The 21831-nt window shown below is 42.9% G+C and overlaps 2 protein-coding genes across 6 annotated transcripts; both read left to right on the top strand.

Moving 5' to 3' along the window:
* The first annotated feature begins 27 nt into the window (after positions 1-27).
* Positions 28-10762, top strand: LOC133170736 (uncharacterized). The gene is made up of 5 exons (XM_061303864.1): positions 28-179; positions 583-655; positions 914-2311; positions 4711-5790; positions 8510-10762. The coding sequence occupies exons 3-5, from the start codon at positions 955-957 to the stop codon at positions 9919-9921; spliced, it is 3849 nt and encodes a 1282-aa protein (XP_061159848.1). The 5' UTR covers positions 28-179; positions 583-655; positions 914-954; the 3' UTR covers positions 9922-10762.
* Positions 7228-21770, top strand: srebf2 (sterol regulatory element binding transcription factor 2). Of its 5 annotated transcripts, none has more exons than XM_061302832.1 (20): positions 7228-7287; positions 12894-12996; positions 14929-15245; positions 15418-15571; positions 15684-15832; positions 15909-16028; positions 16163-16429; positions 16566-16680; positions 16748-16899; positions 16998-17196; positions 17281-17456; positions 17579-17828; positions 17911-18318; positions 18408-18525; positions 18619-18725; positions 18908-19040; positions 19184-19355; positions 19693-19869; positions 19961-20072; positions 20200-21770. In XM_061302832.1, the coding sequence occupies exons 2-20, from the start codon at positions 12918-12920 to the stop codon at positions 20400-20402; spliced, it is 3408 nt and encodes a 1135-aa protein (XP_061158816.1). In that variant the 5' UTR covers positions 7228-7287; positions 12894-12917; the 3' UTR covers positions 20403-21770. The 5 variants fall into 5 exon arrangements, with proteins under 5 accessions (XP_061158816.1, XP_061158819.1, XP_061158818.1 ...); XM_061302835.1 differs by lacking the exon at positions 7228-7287 and having other exon boundaries at positions 12686-12996; positions 17911-18080; positions 18147-18318; positions 20203-21770; XM_061302834.1 differs by lacking the exon at positions 7228-7287 and having other exon boundaries at positions 12686-12996; positions 17911-18080; positions 18147-18318.
* Positions 21771-21831: the final 61 nt, after the last annotated feature.

Genomic DNA, 21831 nt, shown 5'->3' with positions numbered 1-21831 from the left:
CTGTTTGTCAGCCAATGTGTGTCGAGGTGTGGACCACCCATTTTTATTTTTATTTTTTATTTTTTTTTTACCACGACTACGCATTAAAAGAAGTGGGTGATGCAAACAAGGTCAGTCTCACCTCAAACGACCTGCAAGCAGTGTTAACTACTGGCATATGTCGACGTGGCAAGACCTGGGTAAAGTACGATTGAAACGATTTGTGATTATGTATCTTGATTTTGATAGCTTGTTGCGTCTTTCCACATAATGCTAGTTGCTACGTCCTATGGTGGCTCGTTTCCCTTTCGGTATTTCTATTTCTCGCTTCACCTTTCACGAATCTTCTACTTTGCGGATTATAACGTTTGATCTTTGAAGAATGGGGTTCACAAAGGACAAGGCGTGGTGCTTGGCTGGTGCACATAGGAAAAAAAACACTAAACTCCAACTCCACAGAGTAGAGAAAAGATTATATATAAAAAGTTTGGGGTTATTTATATGTGCTCTGTTTTACTACTACAATTAATTACCTATATGCTAATTTATTCCCAACCTGTACAATGTTTAATTCTCATTTGTTTAATTGTGTGAATATTGTAGTCGACTTCAACCGGGGTCCGGAAGTGCCACGCCTGGAGGAAGCTCGCTAAACATTTTTTCCGTGACGACTTGTGTGAGCGAGACTTTTTTTTATTTCCCTCAAAGTGCAGTAATCTCCTATTTCCTGAAATGTATTAAGAAATACTTGAAGAAATCAATTTATAATGTCTAACATGGGATGGTTAAAACTTTAATTGTAATTATATGATATCTGTACACTATACTGCTGGATCCAAATTTGTGACACAAATTGTGCATGTTGTCGCATGCTAACATTTACAATGAGCAGGTTCATTCCAGATATTAATGACTTTTAACACGTTTTGTGCAGCTTTGCCATCACAGAGTGCAGAACAGCACGAGCCAGTTGACATGATGGGCATCACAGAGCTGGAAGAAATCAGGCTGGTTCTGGTTGGGAACACAGGATCTGGCAAGAGCTCATCAGGGAACACCATTTTGGGCCAAAAAGAGTTCCTGGCAAAGTTGAGTGCCAGCTCAGTGACCAAGAAATGCCAGGCTGGGAGCATTGATCGTGCTTTTGATGATGACCAGATGAGAATGAGGAAGATTACGGTGGTTGACATGCCAGGCTTTGGGGACACTCACCTCAGTGAGAAGGAGATTCATACAGAAATTGCCAGTTGTCTGTACCATATCGCTCCTGGGCCCCATGCTTTTCTCTTGGTGGTGCCCATTGGACGTTACACAGATTACGAGGCCCAGGCTGTCAACCATCTGGCCAAAATATTTGGAGATGACGCTGTCAAATACCACACAATAGTTCTCTTTACCAAGGGAGATGATCTTCAAGGCTCGGAGTTTGATGAATACCTAAAAGAGAGTCCTGAGGGTCTTAGAGAGCTCATTGACAAATGCGGGGGCAGGTACCACGTGTTTAACAATAAGGAAAACTACGGTAATGCGACGCAGGTTCAAGAACTCATGTTGAAGGTCGACAAGATGGTGAAGGAGAGCCAAACAGAGTTTTACACTAACGCTATGTTTAAAGCGGCAGAGGCGATAAGGGAAGCGCAGAAAACGAACCGCATAGTGGCTGCCGGCACTGTAGGCCTGGCAGTCGGGGTCGCCTTTGGCGTCGCTGTCCCCTTGACAGCTGCCTTCTCGGCACATCTTGCGGGGAGTGCCGTTGGCCTCGCTGCTGCTAAGCTTACCGGAGCGTCTGCCGCCGGAGCTGTGAGCGCCGTAGTTGCCGCAGCCAAGGGAAGTACCGCTTTGGCTATCGGGGCAACTGCTGGGGGACTTGTCGGCGGTGGAATGGGAATCATTGCTGGCTCCGAAGCTGAGAGTGTGAAAGAGGGAGTTTCGGATACTCTTGTGCAGGTTGGTAGTGTCGGAGTTGTTGCTCTCGCGGCTTCCGTAGTTGTGGGGGCTTCCTTGGGCACAGGGGTGGCTCTGAGTGCTGGGACTGGTGCAGGTGCAGCCAACATTGGTTTAGCTCCGTTGGCAGCGCAAAATCGCCCAACCTCAGCTGGAACTTTGGCTGCAGGAACAGGCACAACTTCTTATGCTGCAACAGGGGCACATGTAGTTCAGGACACTGTGCAAGTTGCCCCTGCTGCTGCTGCAGCCGGAAATACTGTTGCAGATGCAGTGGTTGCGATTGCGAAGGTTGCAGGAGCGTTCTTACCTGCCACTGTTGTCGTGAAAGTAGTTGTAGATAAAACCAAAGACTCACAAAAGTCTACTTATGAGGTGTCATGCAAAAGATGAACACTAAAGCGTTAACACTAAAATATTGTCAAACTATTGCACAAAAGATGCAGCCAAATTATTTTAAGTCTAGTTTCTTCACAGTACTCTGATAACCAATGATTAAATATGGGGGCATTTATGTTTTTCTCATTGTGCCAGATTGGTTAGGGTTTAAAATAATACACTTTATATTTTTCTACATTGCTTTTTTGAAATATGAAAATTGCCTTGGTTTTAGAAAATGGTGTGTTATAAATGTGGCCAAAAAAAATCTGGAAGATGATAAAATAATCTGTTATCAAATGATTCATTTTGTTTGTAAAGTAACTAATGAAATTTCTGCATTTTTGTTCTTATTTTCAAGTAGGTTTTGCTTATTACTGTAATCCATCTATTTTCTGTACCGCTTTATCCCCACTTGTTTAATAAAAATATTCATCCCTTATTTGTGATGGACTGTATGATGCCAAACAAACAAATAAATGCACTTTTCAAGATGTCTGATCCTCTAGTATTCTGTCTATACAAGGGAATCCAAGCTACAACATCTAAGGTTCATGTTTTAAATGATGAAACTTATTGAACTCATCATGTCATCGGTAGGCGGGTGACGGAAATTATTCAGGTGTCCCGCATCTATTTTTAATTTCTATTTAGGGGACATAAGCATTTTATCAATGTGATACATTTGCCAAGTGCGGTTCCCAATCCTCCTCGGGGGGACGTGTTAGAGGCGGGGTTTGCAGGGCTCGAAGCTTATTTTTTGCCCAAGTTGCCCTCGGGCAAGTTGGAGAAAATTTTACTTGCCCGAAACAAAATTTTACTTGCCCGAATTTTTTTGGAGTGGATTTTCACTTGCCCGACACGGAAACAAGCTCTGCTGGTGCGCAGGCGCAGAAGAGCCAGGGACGGGTGAGGGAGCATGCATTTAATTACGAAGCGCTTTGCCGTTATCAATGTATTGCAGACTTACACGAGAAACTAACCGCTCCCTAGAAAACAAAATGTCGGACCAGAAGCGGCAGAAGTTGCGAGAAATTATGCACAAAATCGTCTTTTTACAGCTTGAAAACATGGTATTATGGCAGGGCAAGTTCGGGCAAGTGAGGAAAAATTCTACTTGCCCGTCTGCCATCGCTACTTGCCCCGGGCAATCGGGCAATCGTTAGTTTCGAGCCCTGATAACGCATGAGTATCTGATGACGTAGTATCAGGCCATGAAGAATGCGGTCTTGTCATTGGTCAATCCTGTCTGGTCTATACAATAATACAATAACTAATTACGAGAGGCCTGCGTACTTAGACCTTTGCACCCGACAGTCCTGTTTTATCCGATGTTATCATGCGTTCTCTTTTTCTTTCTTTATTTCAATATTACGACGAATGCTTTACCGCGTTATTACTACGAATGTGTGCTTGCTGCTCTGCTTTGCTGTTCTTATGTTTTACCCCAGAAAAGGTGCGAGGTTACATCTGGGTCGGCGGAATGCAGCTGCAGAGAAAACAATGCCCTGTAACGGCATTGTGTCTATCAATCATCTATCAATGGTCGAGTGGCTGTCACCGCCCCTCACAATCTCTTCCTATATAAGTAGATCACCTGCCATTTTTGCAGCACTTCAAACGACCTGCAAGCAGTGTCGACGTAGCAAGACCTGGGTAAAATATTTGAAACGATTTGTGATGATGTACCTTGATTTTGATAGCTTGCTGAGTCTTTCGACATAATGCTAGTTGCTACGTCCTAAGGTGGCTCGTTTCCCTTTCGGTATTTCTATTTCTCGCCACTTTGCGCTTCACCTTTCACGAATCTGCTACTTTGCGGATTTATTTATAACGTTTGATCTTTGAAGAATGGGGTTCACGAAGGACAAGGCGTGGTGCTTGGCTGGTGCACATAGGAAAAAAAACACTAAACTCCAATCATTGTTTCCACAGAGTAGAGAAAAGATTATATATAAAAAGTTTGGGGTTATTTATATGTGCTCTGTTTTACTACTCCAATTAATTACCTATATGCTAATTTATTCCCAACCTGTACAATGTTTAATTCTCATTTGTTTAATTGTGTGAATATTGTAGTAAACTTCAACCGGGGTCCGGAAGTGACAAGCTTGGAGGAAGCTCGCTAAACCTTTTTTACGTGACCACTTGTGTAAGCGAGACTTTTTTTACTTCCCTCAAAGTGCAGTAATCTCCTATTTCCTGAAATGTATTAAGAAATACTTGAAGAAATCAATTTATAATGTCTAACATGGGATGGTTAAAACTTTAATTGTAATTATATGATATCTGTACACTATACTGCTGGATCCAAATTTGTGACACAAATTGTGCATGTTGTCGCATGCTAACATTTACAATGAGCAAGTTCATTCCGGATATTAATGACTTTTAACACGTTTTGTGCAGCTTTGCCATCACAGAGTGCAGAACAGCACGAGCCAGTTGACATGATGGGCATCACAGAGCTGGAAGAAATCAGGCTGGTTCTCGTTGGGAACACAGGATCTGGAAAGAGCTCATCAGGGAACACCATTTTGGGCCAAAAAAAGTTCCTGGCAAAGGCGAGTGCCAGCTCAGTGACCAAGAAATGCCAGTCTGTGAGCATTGATCATGCTTTTGATGATGACCAGAAGAGAATGAGGAAGATTACGGTGGTTGACATGCCAGGCTTTGGGGACACTCACCTCAGTGAGGAGGAGATTTATACAGAAATGGCCAAGTGTCTGGACCATACCACTCCTGGGCTCCATGCTTTTCTCTTGGTGGTGCCCATTGGACGTAAAATGGATCACGAGGCCCAGGCTGTCAAACATCTGGCCAACATATTTGGAGATGACGCTGTCAAATACCACACAATAGTTCTCTTTACCAAGGGAGATGATGTTAAAGGCTTGGAGTTTGATGAATTCCTAAAAGAGAGTCCTGATGGTCTTAGAGAGGTCATTGACAAATGCGGGGGCAGGTACCACGTGTTTAACAATAAGGAAAACTACGGTAATGCGACGCAGGTTCAAGAACTCATGTTGAAGGTCGACAAGATGGTGAAGGAGAGCAAAACAGAGTTATACACTAACGCTATGTTTAAAGCGGCAGAGGCGATAAGGGAAGCGCAGAAAAGGAAGCGCATAGCAGTTGCCGCCGCTGTAGGCCTGGGACTCGGGGTCGCCCTTGGCGTCACTGTCCCCTTTACAGTTGGGGTGGGTGCCGTTGGCATCGCTGTCGGGGCAGCTGCTGGGGGATTTGTCGGCGGTGGAATAGGAGGCTTTGCTGGCTACAAAGCAAAGAGTGTGAACGAGGGAGTTTTGAATACTCTTGTGCAGGTTGGTAGTGTCGTAGATGTTGCTCTCGCGGTTGCATCTGCAGCCGGACATATTGTTGCAGATGCAATGCGTGGGATTTTGAAGGTTGGAAAAGCGTTATTACACCTCATAAGAAGACACAAAAAAACTCCTCTTAAGAGGTGTAACACAAACTATTACAGAATAGATTAAAGGGAAATGTACTTTCGGCAGTTTGCAAACACATTTGATTAGACACATTAGCTGCGTTAGACACATATAATCATATCAATATAATTTTTAGTAGTAGTGTGGTCGCTTAATAAGTGGAAAGGAATGTGCAGGCTACATGAATTTGTTCTCTTCAAAGTATTGTGGAACAGGAGGTCCAGGAAGGGAGCATATAACAAGGCCGATGGGAACGCGAAAAACAACTCGTCTTTGTGGTCCAGACACCTGTGCTGAGCAGGGGAAAACCCAAACGAGGAGGAGATGACCATCGACCAGCGACCAATCACCACACAATCTTCTGCATATTTGAATATTCATATTGTGTTTCTTTAAAACTGGGCAACCCGGAAGAATGTGTCGTCTTTTCTGGTCACGAAGGCACACGGGTTTTTGTGTTAAGGACCCAAGACCCAGGCGCCTGTATTAGCTTGCTTTGTCAGGATTAAACAATTGGTAAATTCGGTCTGATTGATCTACTGGTCTTCTCTTTGACAGAACGAACTCGCAAAATTGTTAGGTGCGCCAGTGTGTGGATTAGAACATAGTAATTCTTGTGTTAAGTGTTGATCACAATTTGGAGTCAGATCAATAGCTAAAATCCGTATCCTAACAAGATGCAGCCAAATTATTTTAAGTCTAGTTTCTTCACTACTCTGATAACCAATGATTAAATATGGGGGCATTTATGTTTTTCTCATTGTGCCAGATTGGTTAGGGTTTAAAATAATACACTTTATATTTTTCTACATTGCTTTTTTGAAATATGAAAATTGCCTTGATTTTAGAAAATGGCGTGTTATAAATGTGGCCAAAAAAAATCTGGAAGATGATAAATACTTTTGGGCTTTATAAAATAATCTGTTATCAAATGATTCATTTTGTTTGTAAAGTAACTAATGAAATGTCTGCAATTTTGTTCTTATTTTCAAGAAGGTTTTGCTTATTACTGTAATCCATCTATTTTCTGTACCGCTTTATCCCCACTTGTTTAATGAAAATATTCATCCCTTATTTGAAATTGACTTTATGATCCCAAACAAACAAACAAATAAATGCACTTTTCAAGACGTCTGATCCTCTAGTATTCTGTCTATACAAGGGAATCCAAGCTACAACATCTAAGGTTCATGTTTTAACTGATGAAACTTATTGAACTCATCATGTCATCGGTAGGTGGGAGACGGAAATTATTCAGGTGTCCCGCTTCTATTTTTAATTTCTATTTATGGGACATAAGCATTTTATCAATGTGTTACATTTGCCAAGTGCGGTTCCCTACTCCTCCTCGGGAGGGCGTGTTAGAGGCGGGGTTTGTTGAAATAACGCATGAGTATCTGATGACGTAGTATCAGGCCATGAAGAATGCGGTCTTGTCATTGGTCAATCCTGTCTGGTCTATACAATAATACAATAACTAATTACGAGAGGCCTGCGTACTTAGACATTTGCACCCGACAGTCCTGTTTTATCCGAGGCGACTCGGTGAAGGCGGTCAAGGATGGACATTGTCACCACAGAATGAACAAGCCATTTATTTAGGATGAAATGGAATTAAAAAGTGACAGTTCTAAGTCTAAGCTTGTTTGGGTGGGGAAGGGTCAATGTGCCTGTTTGTCAGCCAATGTGTGTCGAGGGGTGGACCACGTACTTTTTATTTTTTTTATTTTTTTTTACTGTTGGAAAAATGTATATATATGTTATCATGCGTTCTCTTTTTCTTTCTTTATTTCAATATTACGACGAATGCTTTACCACGTTATTACTACGAATATGTGCTTGCTGCTCTGCTTTGCTGTTCTTATGTTTTCTGGTTTCCTACCCAAGTGGTTGCTGAACTTCCTGAACTCTTAATGCTTCTTCCTATATCGCCATATAAGTAGATCACCTGCCATTTTTGCAGCACTTCAAACGATCTGCAAGCACTGTTAACTACTGGCATAGGTCGACGTAGCAAGACCTGGGTAAAGTATTTGAAACGATTTGTGATGATGTACCTTGATTTTGATAGCTTGCTGAGTCTTTCGACAGATTGCTAGTTGCTACGTCCTTTCGGTATTTCTATTTCTCGCCACTTTGCGCTTCACCTTTCACGAATCTGCTACTTTGCGGATTTATTTGTAACGTTTGACCTTTGAAGAATGGGGTTCACGAAGGACAAGGCGTGGTGCTTGGCTGGTGCACATAGGAAAAAAAACACTAAACTCCAATCATTGTTTCCACAGAGTAGAGAAAAGATTATATATAAAAAGTTTGGGGTTATTTATATGTGCTCTGTTTTACTACTCCAATTAATTACCTATATGCTAATTCATTCCCAACCTGTACAATGTTTAATTCTCATTTGTTTAATTGTGTGAATATTGTAGTAAACTTCAACCGGGGTCCGGAAGTGACAAGCTGGGAGGAAGCTCGCTAAACCTTTTTTACGTGACCACTTGTGTAAGCGCGACTTTTTTTACTTCCCTCAAAGTGCAGTAATCTCCTATTTCCTGAAATGTATTAAGAAATACTTGAAGAAATCAATTTATAATGTCTAACATGGGATGGTTAAAACTTTAATTGTAATTATACGATATCTGTACACTATACTGCTGGATCCAAATTTGTGACACAAATTGTGCATGTTGTCGCATGCTAACATTTACAATGAGCAAGTTCATTCTGGATATTAATGACTTTTAACACGTTTTGTGCAGCTTTGCCATCACGGAGTGCAGAACGGCACGAGCCAGTTGACATGATGGGCATCGCAGAACTTGAAGAAATCAGGCTGGTTCTGGTTGGGAACACAGGATCTGGCAAGAGCTCATCAGGGAACACCGTTTTTGGCGAAGTAGAGTTCGAGGCAAAGTTGAGTGCCAGCTCAGTGACCCGGAAATGCCAGTCTGGGAGCATTGATCGTGCTTTTGATGATGACCAGAAGAGAATGAGGAAGATTACGGTGGTTGACATGCCAGGCTTTGGGGACACTCACCTCAGTGAGGAGGAGATTTATACAGAAATGGCCAAGTGTCTGTACTATACCTCTCCTGGGCTCCATGCTTTTCTCTTGGTGGTGCCCATTGGACGTTACACAGATCACGAGGCCCAGGCTGTCAACCATCTGGCCAACATATTTGGAGATGACGCTGTCAAATACCACACAATAGTTCTCTTTACCAAGGGAGATGATCTTCAAGGCTTGGAGTTTGATGAATACCTGAAAGAGAGTCCTGATTGTCTTAGAGAGCTCATTGACAAATGCGGGGGCAGGTACCACGTGTTTAACAATAAGGAAAACTACGGTAATGCGACGCAGGTTCAAGAACTCATGTTGAAGGTCGACAAGATGGTGAAGGAGAGCAAAACAGAGTTTTACACGAACGCTATGTTTAAAGAGGCAGAGGCAGCGATAAGGGAAGAGCAGAAAAGGAACCAGGAAATGGAATTGGAGACTAACAATGAAGAAAGTCAGCCTGCTCCTCAAAGCATCAGGAAGCTGAGGCAAGATCAGAAACCCGAGGGTAAATTGACTCGCGCCTTGAGGAAAATCCTGCGAAAGGTTGCTCCCTCTCCAAAGTTGATGGTTATATTGAAGCGCATAGTGGCTGCCGGCGCTGTAGGCCTGGCAGTCGGGGTCGCCTTTGGCGTCGCTGTCCCCTTGATAGCTGGCTTCTCGGCATGTGTTGTGGGGGGTGCCGTTGGCCTCGCTGCTGCTGAGCTTACCGGAGCGTGTGCCGCCGGAGCTGTGAGCGGCATAGTTGCCGCAGCCTCGGGAAATACCGCTTTGGCTATCGGGGCAGCTGCTGGGGGACTTGTCGGCGGTGGAATGGGAATCATTGCTGGCTACGAAGCAGAGAGTGTGAAAGAGGGAGTTGTGGATACTCTTGTGCAGGTTGGTCGTGTCGGAGGTGTTGCTCTCGCGGCTTCCGCAGGTTTGGGGGCTTCCTTGGGCACAGGGGCGGCTCTGAGTGCTGGGACTGGTGCTGCTGCAGCCGGAAATACTGTTGCAGATGCAGTGGTTGGGATTACGAAGGTTGCAGGAGTGTTATCTCCCGCTGTGAAAGCGGTTGTAGATAAAACCAAAGACTCAAAAAAGTCATGCACCCAATATAAAAAGAGGAGATGACGGTAGGGCAGGTCAGAATTGGTGGAGGTGTGTGAACTGGGCCCTCTACCTAATTCTCCTCGCGAGCAAAAGAATACTGGTTGTCTTCTCCTCTTTTTATATTGGGTTGCCCTGGTTACAAGAGGCGTTGCTACACTAAAGGGAGGGGAGAGTGTGAATGTAGCAACGCTGTTCAACTAGCTAATAATGTTGTGTGCCGCATGGCCTTGGCCGATCCGTGACCCCAGGAATGCAGAGTCTGTTCTTAAGATGGTTGGCAACCTCGTCTATGACGTACTAGCAAAAAAGGGAGACCAACAACACTATTCCCACTGAAAATGAACGGGAGGCTCTCAAGTTTATTGTAAAAAAATGCATTTTGAATATGATTTGTACACATAGCAGGGATTGAAACTAGCGACCATTCTCATTTTCAAACAATGCAGGATGCTCAAGGACATTGATGCACCACCTATTTGCGACTAATCTTAACCTGTAAAGTTCTTAAGGCTTACTTTGAGGAAGTGTTTCCCGTTTCCTCACCTCTGTTACCAGGTGTTTGTGAGTTAAAACTCTGCTCTGATTTTCAGATACCCCTCACCGTGTTGCTGTTTTGATTACTTTATTTGGATGTATGCTTTCACCGATTCTTCAAGAATTCAAGAATATTTGGTCAGAATGTTTGCCGTTTGATGTGAAGATAAACATCTTTCATTAATCTGACCTGCAGGCACTGAAGTGATGGAGACTGTTATTCATAATAACAGTGTCGTATTTTATGAGAATCACTGATAGCAGTTTTTTTGTGAATTTTTTTTTTTTTTTTTTAATGCTGTTAATAAATGTGTTTGTTTTCAAAAAACTTGTTTGGAATATCCATGCTTTACTACCTACTAAAGGCCAAAATCTTTTATGCAATGACCTTTGCAGGTCGCTTATATGACTTCACACAAAGCCTACGTCCATCTGCTCCTGGTTCGGCCCTCCGGTCCAAATTTAGAACCCAGTTCGGCCCGCGAGTCAAAAAGTTTGCCCACCCCTGCTCTAGACTTTCTTGCTACATTTCATACAATAATAATAATGAGTAAATAATCAGATACCTCTCGTGCATACACTCCAACAAACGTTAAATAGATGTTAAATAAATAACTTGCATGAAGTCCACGTAAACAAACATTGAGTAAATATGGGATAACTAAAAACTGTCTCGGACAAAAGCAATTAACAGAGAAAGGACTTCTCTTGAACTAACAAAGAACAAAGATGTTCTGTTTCTAACTAGTGAGGGCCTCTCACAGATAAGACAAGGAAGGGAGTATAAGGACTCCCCAAATGACTCCGGCACATATGCTGACTTGAGCGAAGATATGTGACCTTCGGTTTCAGGCCGACCAGCGCTTCAGCAAAACTAATTATTCTAACACAAACTATTGCAGAAAAGATGGAGCCAAATTATTTTAAGTCTAGTTTCTTCACTGTACTCTGATAACCAATGATTAGCTATGGGGGAATTTATGATTTTGTCATTGTGCCAGATTGGTTAGGGTTTAAAATACAATACAATACAAAATACAATACATATTTTTCTACATTGCTTTTTTGAAATATGAAAATTGCCTTGATTTTAGAAAATGGTGTGTTAAAAATGTGGAAGATGATAAATACTTTTGGGCTTCATAAAATAATCTGTTATCAAATTATTCATTTTGTTTGTGAAGTAACTAATGAAATGTCTGCATTTTTGTTCTTATTTTCAAGTAGGTTTAGGTTATTACTGTAATCCATCCATTTTCTGTACCGCTTTATCCCCACTTGTTTAGTAAAAATATTCATCCCTTATTTGTGATGGACTGTATGATGACAAACAAACAAATACCGTTTTTTTCCATGTATAATGCGCAAAATTTAACTAATTTATTGTCCTAAAATCTGGGGTGCGCATTATACATGGGTACAAAAAAAAAAAAAAAAAAAAAAAAAAAAAAAGTTTTTTTTTTTTTTTTAAATCCTGATATGATACGGAGGCCGCCATTACAGATGCGCTTTCTTCTCTGCTGTTCACTTCAAACACGCTCCATACGAACACAATGCTCTCGTATCAGACGCCTGCTCGATCACCTGCTTGTTTGCTGTCACACTGTACCCTACACAAATCCGAAACATTTCTTCGCTATTGAGGTTGCTAGCGCATGCACAGTGATACTGACCGACAGAATAACATCCGGTTGTTCCCAAAGATGATCTTTTTTCTGAAATAATTTTACGTTCACGGACTTAAGTAGGAGTCAGAATTTGGGTGCGTATTATACATGGGTACAGGCTTTTTTCCAGCATCATGACATTTTTAGGGTGCGTATTATACATGGGGGCGCATTATACATGGAAAAAAACGGTAAATGCACTTTTCAAGACGTCTGATCCTCTGGTATTCTGTCTATACAAGGGAATCCAAGCTACACCATCTAAGGTTCATGTTTTAAATGATGAAACTTATTGAACTCATCATGTCATCGGTAGGCGGGAGACGGAAATTATTCAGGTGTCCCGCTTCTATTTTTAATTTCTATTTATGGGACATAAGCATTTTATCAATGTGTTACATTTGCCAAGTGCGGTTCCCTACTCCTCCTCGGGAGGGCGTGTTAGAGGCGGGGTTTGTTGAAATAACGCATGAGTATCTGATGACGTACTATCAGGCCATGAAGAATACGGTCTTGTCATTGGTCAATCCTGTCTGGTCTGCTGACAACAACACGTTGTTTTGGACCAATCTGAGCCCGTTTTAAACCACCGCGTCTATTTGTGAATGACGTAACGCCAAAACAACATGGCGTCGTCTTCAGGAAATATCATTTTAAATGAGTATAGCCGGGTAGACCGCTGCCTCTTTTGAGGCACTGGTGTTGTCCAACTTTCACTTGTGAGTACAATAACTAATTACGAGAGCCCTGCGTACTTAGACATTTGTACCCGACAGTCCTGTTTTATCCGAGGCGACTCGGTGACGGCGGTCAAGGATGGACTGTGGAGAGTACATGCCACCAATGGAGCCTTTAGCGGAATTTGGAAATGGATTAACAGTAGGGGACATTTATGGTGAGTTGTCATGTCACTGAAAACCGTGTTTGTGTTTATTTGGCTTTATTCTTCCAGTTTCCCCTCAGTCTGGTAAGCATTTGCGAGTCTGGAGCAGCGTAAGAAGCGCGTCTGTCATTTATTGCAGTCTAATAAATAGAGAAAACGGGCTTAGTTTTATTGTCATTTCTAGCAAGGTAATCAATGAGCTGCCATTCAGTATTAGGCATGTTGTCATTCAAATGTATTGATGATTGAAGATACTTGACCACTTCAATGGATGTCAGTGAACCCCCATTTATCATGGCATTAATTCCAGTTCCACGTGCAGTTTTACACCCTCCACACACACGCTTTTAACGCATTTAAACGTAATATAAATGTAAACTTAATAAAACACATTTTACGTTATTCCGAGAAATAAAACACTATCCCATAAGATCACTTTGAAGAAAAGACTCACTTTGCACACTTCTGCAAATAAGTCAAGTTAACTGTAAAACGAATCAAACAAAAAGTAAACATTTTATAATTAAACATCATTATGTTCAAACAACTTTTTTTTTTTTTTAATCTCATCAGTGTAATTCAGGGTTAGATAGCCGAACTGAAATGAGCATAGATGCACTGAAGTTCAACATATCTTTAAGAGCATAAAATGATCAAAATCTGGTTTTTCAATCAAGTTTGAGACTTGTTTCGTTGAACCATTTTACACGCATGTATGCGCTTGTCCCGCTCCCTTATTACTCTCTCTGGGACTACAGTTGCATAACCTTCTTTCTTTTCACTAAGAAGGCCACAACACCCATCCTCATTGTCTGCGGCATCTGGGGGCTACTGCCCAACAATTTCCCCCCTATTGAGGTGCACTCATGCCTGGCTTTGTGTATCTGTCAGCATAAATGTGTTCATCTGCAATAACATGAAAATCTTTTGCTTGAGTGTCCAAGTTGAATAAATGGTGGCAAACGCTGAATTGTTGGTATGAACGGTTCAATTCTGCTCGGTCGCCATAAAGGCTGTACCCCTTTTCCACTCTGACAAAATACTCTATGCTTATTTATGACAATGACTCGATGTAGTTTTTGGCAGGATTTCAACCATGAGGTCATGTTTGATCCTAAAAGTTACCGTGTGTTCGCACCCCAGACTGCTATGCTTTTTTTTCTGTTGTTGTTCCGGGTGGTTTATTTTGGCAGGTTGGACTGCCCGTGATTATTTCCTCATAAGATTTCGTCAGCTGGAGAAAAATAAAACAGTTATTGACAGTATTGACATTCATACGAATGGTTATTTTTCTCAGTGCACAAGGATGGACAATAATTTCATTTCCTTGTAGCTGCATTAGAAATAGGGTTACGCAATCGGGCCCACAAGTCGTATCCTGGTATATTTCGGGGGAGTCAACGGAAACAGTTGTTGCGCATCCCAATATTTCCTATATAATATATTAAAATTCCATTTAAAGCTTCACGAAGCAATTGAGTTTCAACGACATCAGCACCACAACAAGACTGAGATTTCACTTTTACAGCTCTGCTTGTCTTTGTGGGCCATCAGCACATCATTTTTTTCAAGGCCAAAAGCAGAAGCTGCGTCTGCATGTACGTGTGCCTCCCTCAAGGTCGATCTGCAACATTGGCTGCTATTTCTTCTCTTATCTTTCTGCCATAAAAAGAGCTTTGACACGCTTCAGGTGTACCGACAGAGACCCTTCACGATTGAGTAATGCTTTTCACTTTTACTCAAGGACATACAAAGTCCTTACCAGTGTTACTGTCACAATAGGTAGAGTACTTGCAAAGTTTCCTTATGCTAATAGTTTATGGTCAAATAAATTTACATTTTTATGCATTGATCATTTGGGTCATTAATTTATGCTAACATCCTGTACATCTTCTATATATGCAATAAATTATCTTGATGTATCCTCAAAATGTTTCTCTTCAGAGATGCTCCAGCTTGATCCCGACTTATTTGAGGAGCTGGACACTCTAAGCACCACCCCTCGACCAGCCAATCAAAACCCGGGCTCTGCATCAAACCCGGTTGCCTACCACAACTCCGGCGTTGGTCCCTCTGCCCCCCCGACATTGTCGCCCAGGTCTGGCTCCCTCCCCCCAAATATCTCCCCTGCTCAGTCGCCCTCCACAGCCACACCATCTACAGTACAGCATCAGGTGACCCGTACTCCACCGCCCCTTCAGCCGCGGCCTCAGGTGGTCCACCCCATCCAACCCCATCTGGTGGCCCAACCCACCATTCAGGTTTGACACATTTTCTTACACTCATGCCAAGTGAAGAATGTCTGCTAGCACATTTTGTTGTTGATAAAATGTAATATTACTTTTTTTTTTTTTACAGAAAACTAGTTTATTGATAAACACCTTAAAGAAATGACATCGTTTCATCATTTGTTTCTCACCTTATACATTGCAGATGCAAACCCAGCGATTCCCGGTTCACACTTTGGTCCCAACACCCATCCAGACACCTGCGGCCCAAACGGTGATGATTGCCACCACTGGTGGGCAGTCACGTTTCATCCAAAACCCGGTCATCTACCACCAGAGCCCGACTCCTGGTTTCCCAGGTGACGAAGACAATCCTGTCATCATGTTGTTGCAATCTTCTCATTGAGTCAGTTCCAATCTGGCTCTTGACCAATCACCGGTACTCATTAGTCATGTCTCATGTTCTTCCAGTACTTCAACCACAAGTGCAGAGCATTGTGACAACACCTCAACTCCAACCGGTGACAATTCAACAGCGCCTTCTGACAAATGGTCAGACCATTCAGACTCTCTCTACAGCGCCCACTACAGTCCACGCTGTGCCGCAGCAAGTGCAACAGGTACCGACTTTGCTATTCATGTCATCAGTTGATGATTGAGACGCGTCAACTCTTCAAATTCTGTACTTTTCAACAGGTTCTGGTTCAACAGCCTCAAATTTTGAAGACCGATTCCCTGGTACTATCCACCATGGCAAACCCAGGAGGGATCACCACATTGACCACGCCCCTCCAGAACACAACGCTGCAAGTGCCGGTAATACACCCCAAAGATGAATTTGTGCTTTTACAACACAACCAGAATATCTAAATTAGAACCACCTTAGTCGTCAGAATTCGAGTGACTATTAGTACTTGCAATGCCATGAGCAATCGCTTTTGTGTCTGTAGACGCTGATGGGCAGCAGCCTCCTGACTTCTGTTCTGGGAGGAGGAGAGAAGCTGACAATCAAACACCTGGGCTCCTCTCACTGCACAAACGGCACCATCTCGGGCATAGACCAAAGCGCTTTGACTGCAGCGGGGCTGTGCCAAGGAGGGGTGGTGAAGGAGGGTGAGAGAAGGACCACCCACAACATCATTGAAAAGAGGTACCGCTCGTCCATCAATGACAAGATTGTGGAGCTGAGAGACTTGGTTGTCGGCAATGACGTCAAGGTCAGTGATTTGAGATTTGAATTATTATTATTTTTTTTAACAAATGGGAATTATTAGAGTGTATCGCAAGTGGTCCAGATTGCAAATGTTGCAAATCAAATATGAATTTGTTTTCCCCTTCCATTTTTCCTTTCAGATGCATAAGTCGGGAGTGTTGAGTAAAGCCATTGACTACATTAAGTACCTGAAACAGGTCAACCATAAACTCCGACAGGAGAATCTGACTCTCAAGATGGCAAACCAGAAGAACAGTAAGCGTAACACATGGGTAACTGCACATAGCAAATTCATTCTGATTAACATCTTTGTTTATCGCAGGGCCAGTGACAATGTCTGAGGATATGGAGCCTAAAGAGGAAATTGCAATTATGTCACCTCCAGCCTCCGACTTGGGCTCAATTTCCCCTCAACAGTTTTCTCCTTACAATGTGGACTCTGAGCCCAGCAGCCCCTTAATGGATCACGATCAGGTGATGTACACGGCGTTTGGCGCCATCGTTTTTTTTTTTTTTTTTTCTATCATCTATTGTCTATTTAACATTATGTCAATCTTTTATTTTGATCCCAGATGAAGTGTGAGCCAGACTCTCCTAACTTTGTCGGAGTGATGGATGGCTCTCGTCTGCTTCTCTGTGCCCTGACCTTCTTCTGTCTCTCCCTGAACCCGCTGCCCTCTTTGTTGGATTCGGAGATCTCGGAGAGTCTTTCTACTGGCCACGGACCTTCTCGATCTCTATCCTGGTTCCCGGGCCCCACTCAAGATTTGGGTAATAAAAGCTAGCTTTTGTGATGAAGATGGAATCTGATTGACATTTATCTCCCTGTGTGGGCTCTCTCTTTCTGAATCCTAGCCTCTTGGCTGCGTTGTCTGTTGCCATGGGTGACGGTTTGGATGCTGAGTGGGCTGGGAGCAATTTGGGGTTGCGTACGGGTGCTCTACCTCTGGGAACCCGTCACGCCTCTTCACTCCCCCAAGTCGGTGTCCTTCTGGAGACACCGAAAGCAAGCTGATGTTCACCTCAAGAGAGTGAGTACATTTCCAACGAAGTCCCGTTTTTGTTTTTTACGGTTGTTCTAAGCAGTTGGTACTTTTATGATCTGTTCCAACCTATTTTGCTCTTGCAGTCATCTCATTCCCATCTCTCATAGGGAGATTATGCTGCAGCATTGACAAGTTTAGAGACTTCCTTGTCCATCTTGACCAGAGCGTTGCCTTCCACCAAACTGGATCTGGTCTGCTCGTTGACCTGGAACGTGATTCGCTATTGTTTACATCGCCCAACCCCTCTCGGGTGGCTGGTTCACCAAATCCGAGGCAAACACGAGGGGGACGAGGCGAGGACAAGCGCGAAGGATGCCGCCTTGGTATACCATCGTCTGAGCCAGCTGCAACTCACGGGTAAGTGTTGGGATGATCGTTCAAAGAATTGATGATCTCGATAAAAATGAACAATTAATTGAGCACGTTTTGTGATTTGTAGGAAAGCTACCTCAGCGAAGCAGCTGGTGGGCCCTGTCGCTATCTCTGAGTGCTGTCAACCTCAGCGAGAGCGCCCAAGGAAAGATGGCCCCCGCTCAACTCGCCGAGATCTACGTGACGGCAGCCGCAGCCATGCGCACTCTACCTGCTCTCTACCTCACCTGTTTGCCCGTACGTAACCTTATTATTCTCGTATCGATTTTAACTTACACAACTTTTTTTTTTTCTTCTTCTCAGGGCTACTTACTGAGCTGTGCCGAGAGCCTTGCAAACCAATGCGAAGCAAAGCACATTCCTGACGGCCTGCGCTGGCTTTTCAACCCATTGGCCAGGAAGTTCTTTTTAACCTGCGATTGGTCATTGAAGTCAGAGAGCAGCGATGGGGTGTTCACGTCGAAGAGAGACCCAGGTCCAAATGACCTTCAAACTTGATTGTTGGGAAAAGCGAAACATGCCGACATACTTGAAACGGCCCAACTGTAAATGTTTGCCTTCCAGGAGACCCAGTGGCCCAGTTGCACCGTTGTTTCTGCAGGAAGTTGTTGGAGAGAGCCGTTCACACCCTCATCCAGCCTCAAAATGACTTTGAAGCATGCAAACACAAACAAAGCTCTGGGTATGACAGGAGCCCTGCCAGCACTCATTCAACTGGAGTGTGAAACAATGACATTACGTTTCAGCTATGTCCTCGTCTGCTTCCTTTTTGCAGAGAGTTTTCCAGTGCCCTTGACTTTTTGCAACAGTTGAATAAATGCACAGAGGACTCGCCGTCTGCTCCTCCCTTCTCAACTCCTCCCAGTCACACCATCACATCAGGTGTGGTTATGTTTGACTTAGCGCACTTCCTTGTTGGGGATAGTTTTGAACTGAATTGAACTTCCTTCATGGAATTCTTAGAGTTTTTTTTTTTTTGGGCTATAAAAATTGTGCAATTAATTTAATATTGACATCTAAAATCTTAAGATGGAATCAAAAGAAATCTTTGTTTTGTCTGGCAGTGAGAGATCCAGTGAGTCGTTGGTGGGCGTTGGTCCTAAAGGCTACCATCTATTGGCTTCAAGGCGATGATGTCACTGTGAGGTCTCTGTTGGTGGAAGCAGAGCGGATGCCAAGGACACGGCACACTCTTGAGTAAGTGCCGTGTCATCAAGTGCTCCCAGAATGTTCAGATTGCAACCAACTACTTTTGCCCTCTTTTTTTTTTTTTTTTTGGGGCAAATTGCTGTGTCTGACAGATTAACTTGAACTGTTTCTCTTTCTCCTGTCTGTTCCAGCCACCCTCTGCCCAAAGCTGTGCAGTCACTCTGCAAGTCAGTTCAGATGAGTCTGTCACCTGTAAAGGGAGAAGGAACATCAGCCTGTCTGTCCCGTTGTGACCAAGCTAGCAGCTACCTGCGCTCCAGCATCTCCGTACCGCTTGGGCAGCCCGGCGATGGCTTAAACAAGGTAAAGAACAAATAAATAGTTTTTTTTTCTTTGGGGTTTCTAGTTAAATTGCTTGAGGTGGACGTTATAGCGCGATAGAGATGGCAGGAGGTGGCTGTGGTGCATTGTAGTTGCATTGCATGATCTTCAAGCCAAGTGCAATGGACCTGCAGTGCATTACAGAGACCTCCAAGCTCCGCACGCTGCTCCTGAACCGCCCACAAAATAAATATATAAAACAGTTGCATCATAAATGGTGAAACAGTGAACATGCATTTTGTCATTTTTTTTTATTGATTTAAAATAATAGGGAGTGGAGGACGTTAAATAATGTTCTGAATTGTCTTTATCATCTAAGGCGATGGAGCTCTTGGTATGCGACCTTCTACTGACCTTGAGGACCAGTTTATGGCAGCGAGGAAGCAGCACGAATGGGGAACCGGGTCCAGCATCTGCTTCGCAGTTGGCTGGTTTTCAAAACGACCTCAGTGCGCTCCGAAAGCTCACGCAGTGCTCCAGACAGGCCCAGCATAAGGTGACAAGACCTTCAGAATAATGACATCAATATTGTTTCATGACTTTTTTCGGCTCCAGGTGTATTTAAGCCCCGACTCTTTTGCTTGTAGATGTTCCTCCACGAGACCACGGTGAGGCTGATGGCCGGAGCCAGTCCCACAAGGACGCACCAGCTGCTGGATCACAATCTGCGACGCAGGACCAACGGCCTCCCCAATGCAGGTGAAGAATATCTTTGCCTTTTCCTCTTGTTTAGCTAAAAAAAAAAAAGGAATGCGATTTATTTTACAAACAACAAAACAAAAGCAATTAACAAAATGCTGATGTCTCTTTTGTATTTTAACGTCAGAAGGTGAGAGGGAGCGGGCTCACGCCATTCTGCTGGCCTGCGGCCACCTGCCCATGCCTCTGTTAACCCCGCCCGGGCATCGTGCCCACCTGCTGGCCGAGGCCAAACGCACGCTGGAGCGGGTAGGAGATCGGCGCTCCCTGCAAGACTGTCAACAGATTCTGATGCGCCTGAGCGGTGGCACGACCGTGGTTACATCCTGAACACACACTTCTGTTGATTAACTTACAGTCCTACATTTTTAAGCCTGTATCATCATCTCTCCAGTGCTCAGCTTTAGAACAATCTCGCCACCTTTTGGTCATTCACAAAGTTGGCTCACTGCCTCGTATTTAAAATTGCGCAACAGGAATATCAGGTGTAATGGGGCTTCCAAAGAAAAAGGGACCTGTTTATAAATAACTTCAAATTGGTGCACTCGCAGAGGTGCAATGCCACTTTGCAATTTCTAAATCTGTTTGCCAGCTTCCATTCTAAGGGCTGTCAAATGCATACACATGAAGACAGACTGGTTTATGCTGAATTTTAAGTCGAGTCGCTTTATATATCTACCTCAATCGCAGTCCGTTTATACTGTGGGGGGAAAAAAAGAAAATACCCCAGCACAAGGTCGGTTATTCTGAATTGGAAGTAAGAGTGTGCAAGCTTTCAGTACATCACGCAAAGGTGTCGCGACTCCGGGAATGCAGGATGTTGATACATGCATATTGTAGTGCATGTATGATTATTAAATATGAACAGTTTGTGTTTCGGTTGTAAATACAAATAGACTAACTTTTAAAAGTAGATTTAAACGTCAAACCCTCGTTGAAGAAGACATTATTGACAATCGCTACTGTCTGGTTGGTTTTAATGGCTGGATCAGAGGAGCAGTTATGGCTGCCTTGCTCCAAATGTCAAACTATTTTACCGAGTTAAGTTCAGAAGGTAATTACGTTGGAGAAAAAAAAAAAAATGCAAATCTTTGTTTAATGTAAATTATGTGCTTGTGGAACAATGCGACGGTGGAAATGTTTTATCTTGACTGATGTCTCTTTTATTTTTTTTTTAGGCAAAACATTATTTTAAACAGAACTATTTTGCTATATCACGTACATTTTAAAATCATGTTAGAAATTGTTTAAAGCTGTTTGCGTTTTAATTTGTAGTTTTTGCCTTGCACAAGGTGCTTCTGTCATTCCTGCTTTTGTGTCTTATTTAATTATATCCTTTTTAAAAATAATCCTTTGCTGGAGGGGAGGAAAGACACAATTTGTGTGTATTATATTTTAATGTGAGGAATTTAAAACATAGAACAAGCATTTTAGATTCGTGTAAAAGCTTACTGTTTGTTTTTGATTTATAGAGTAGAGAAGCAAACTTCCAGAAAATTCTCTTACAGGTCAAACTGAGCAGATCATTCTCTTTCTTGGCTGCACAAAGAACAGCAATGCCATGGATAGGGTAGGTTTATTACAGCTTTTCTGATGTTATGTTACATATTTTTTTGTCAATATCCTTTCTACTTTCCAAATTTCAGTCTTGTTCACTATTTTGATCTTGGTGTTTTGATAATAAAAAATGTGATGGAGGTGGAAGTTCTTGTTTGTTCCTACCCTGCAAGATATATATAGCCGGCTTAAAACAGAAGAT

This window comes from Syngnathus typhle, linkage group LG17 (assembly GCF_033458585.1).
Source record: "Syngnathus typhle isolate RoL2023-S1 ecotype Sweden linkage group LG17, RoL_Styp_1.0, whole genome shotgun sequence".
Classification (NCBI taxonomy): domain Eukaryota; kingdom Metazoa; phylum Chordata; class Actinopteri; order Syngnathiformes; family Syngnathidae; genus Syngnathus; species Syngnathus typhle.
The sequence above is the reverse complement of the archived record's forward strand: the minus strand, read 5'-3'. Positions and strand labels throughout refer to the sequence as shown.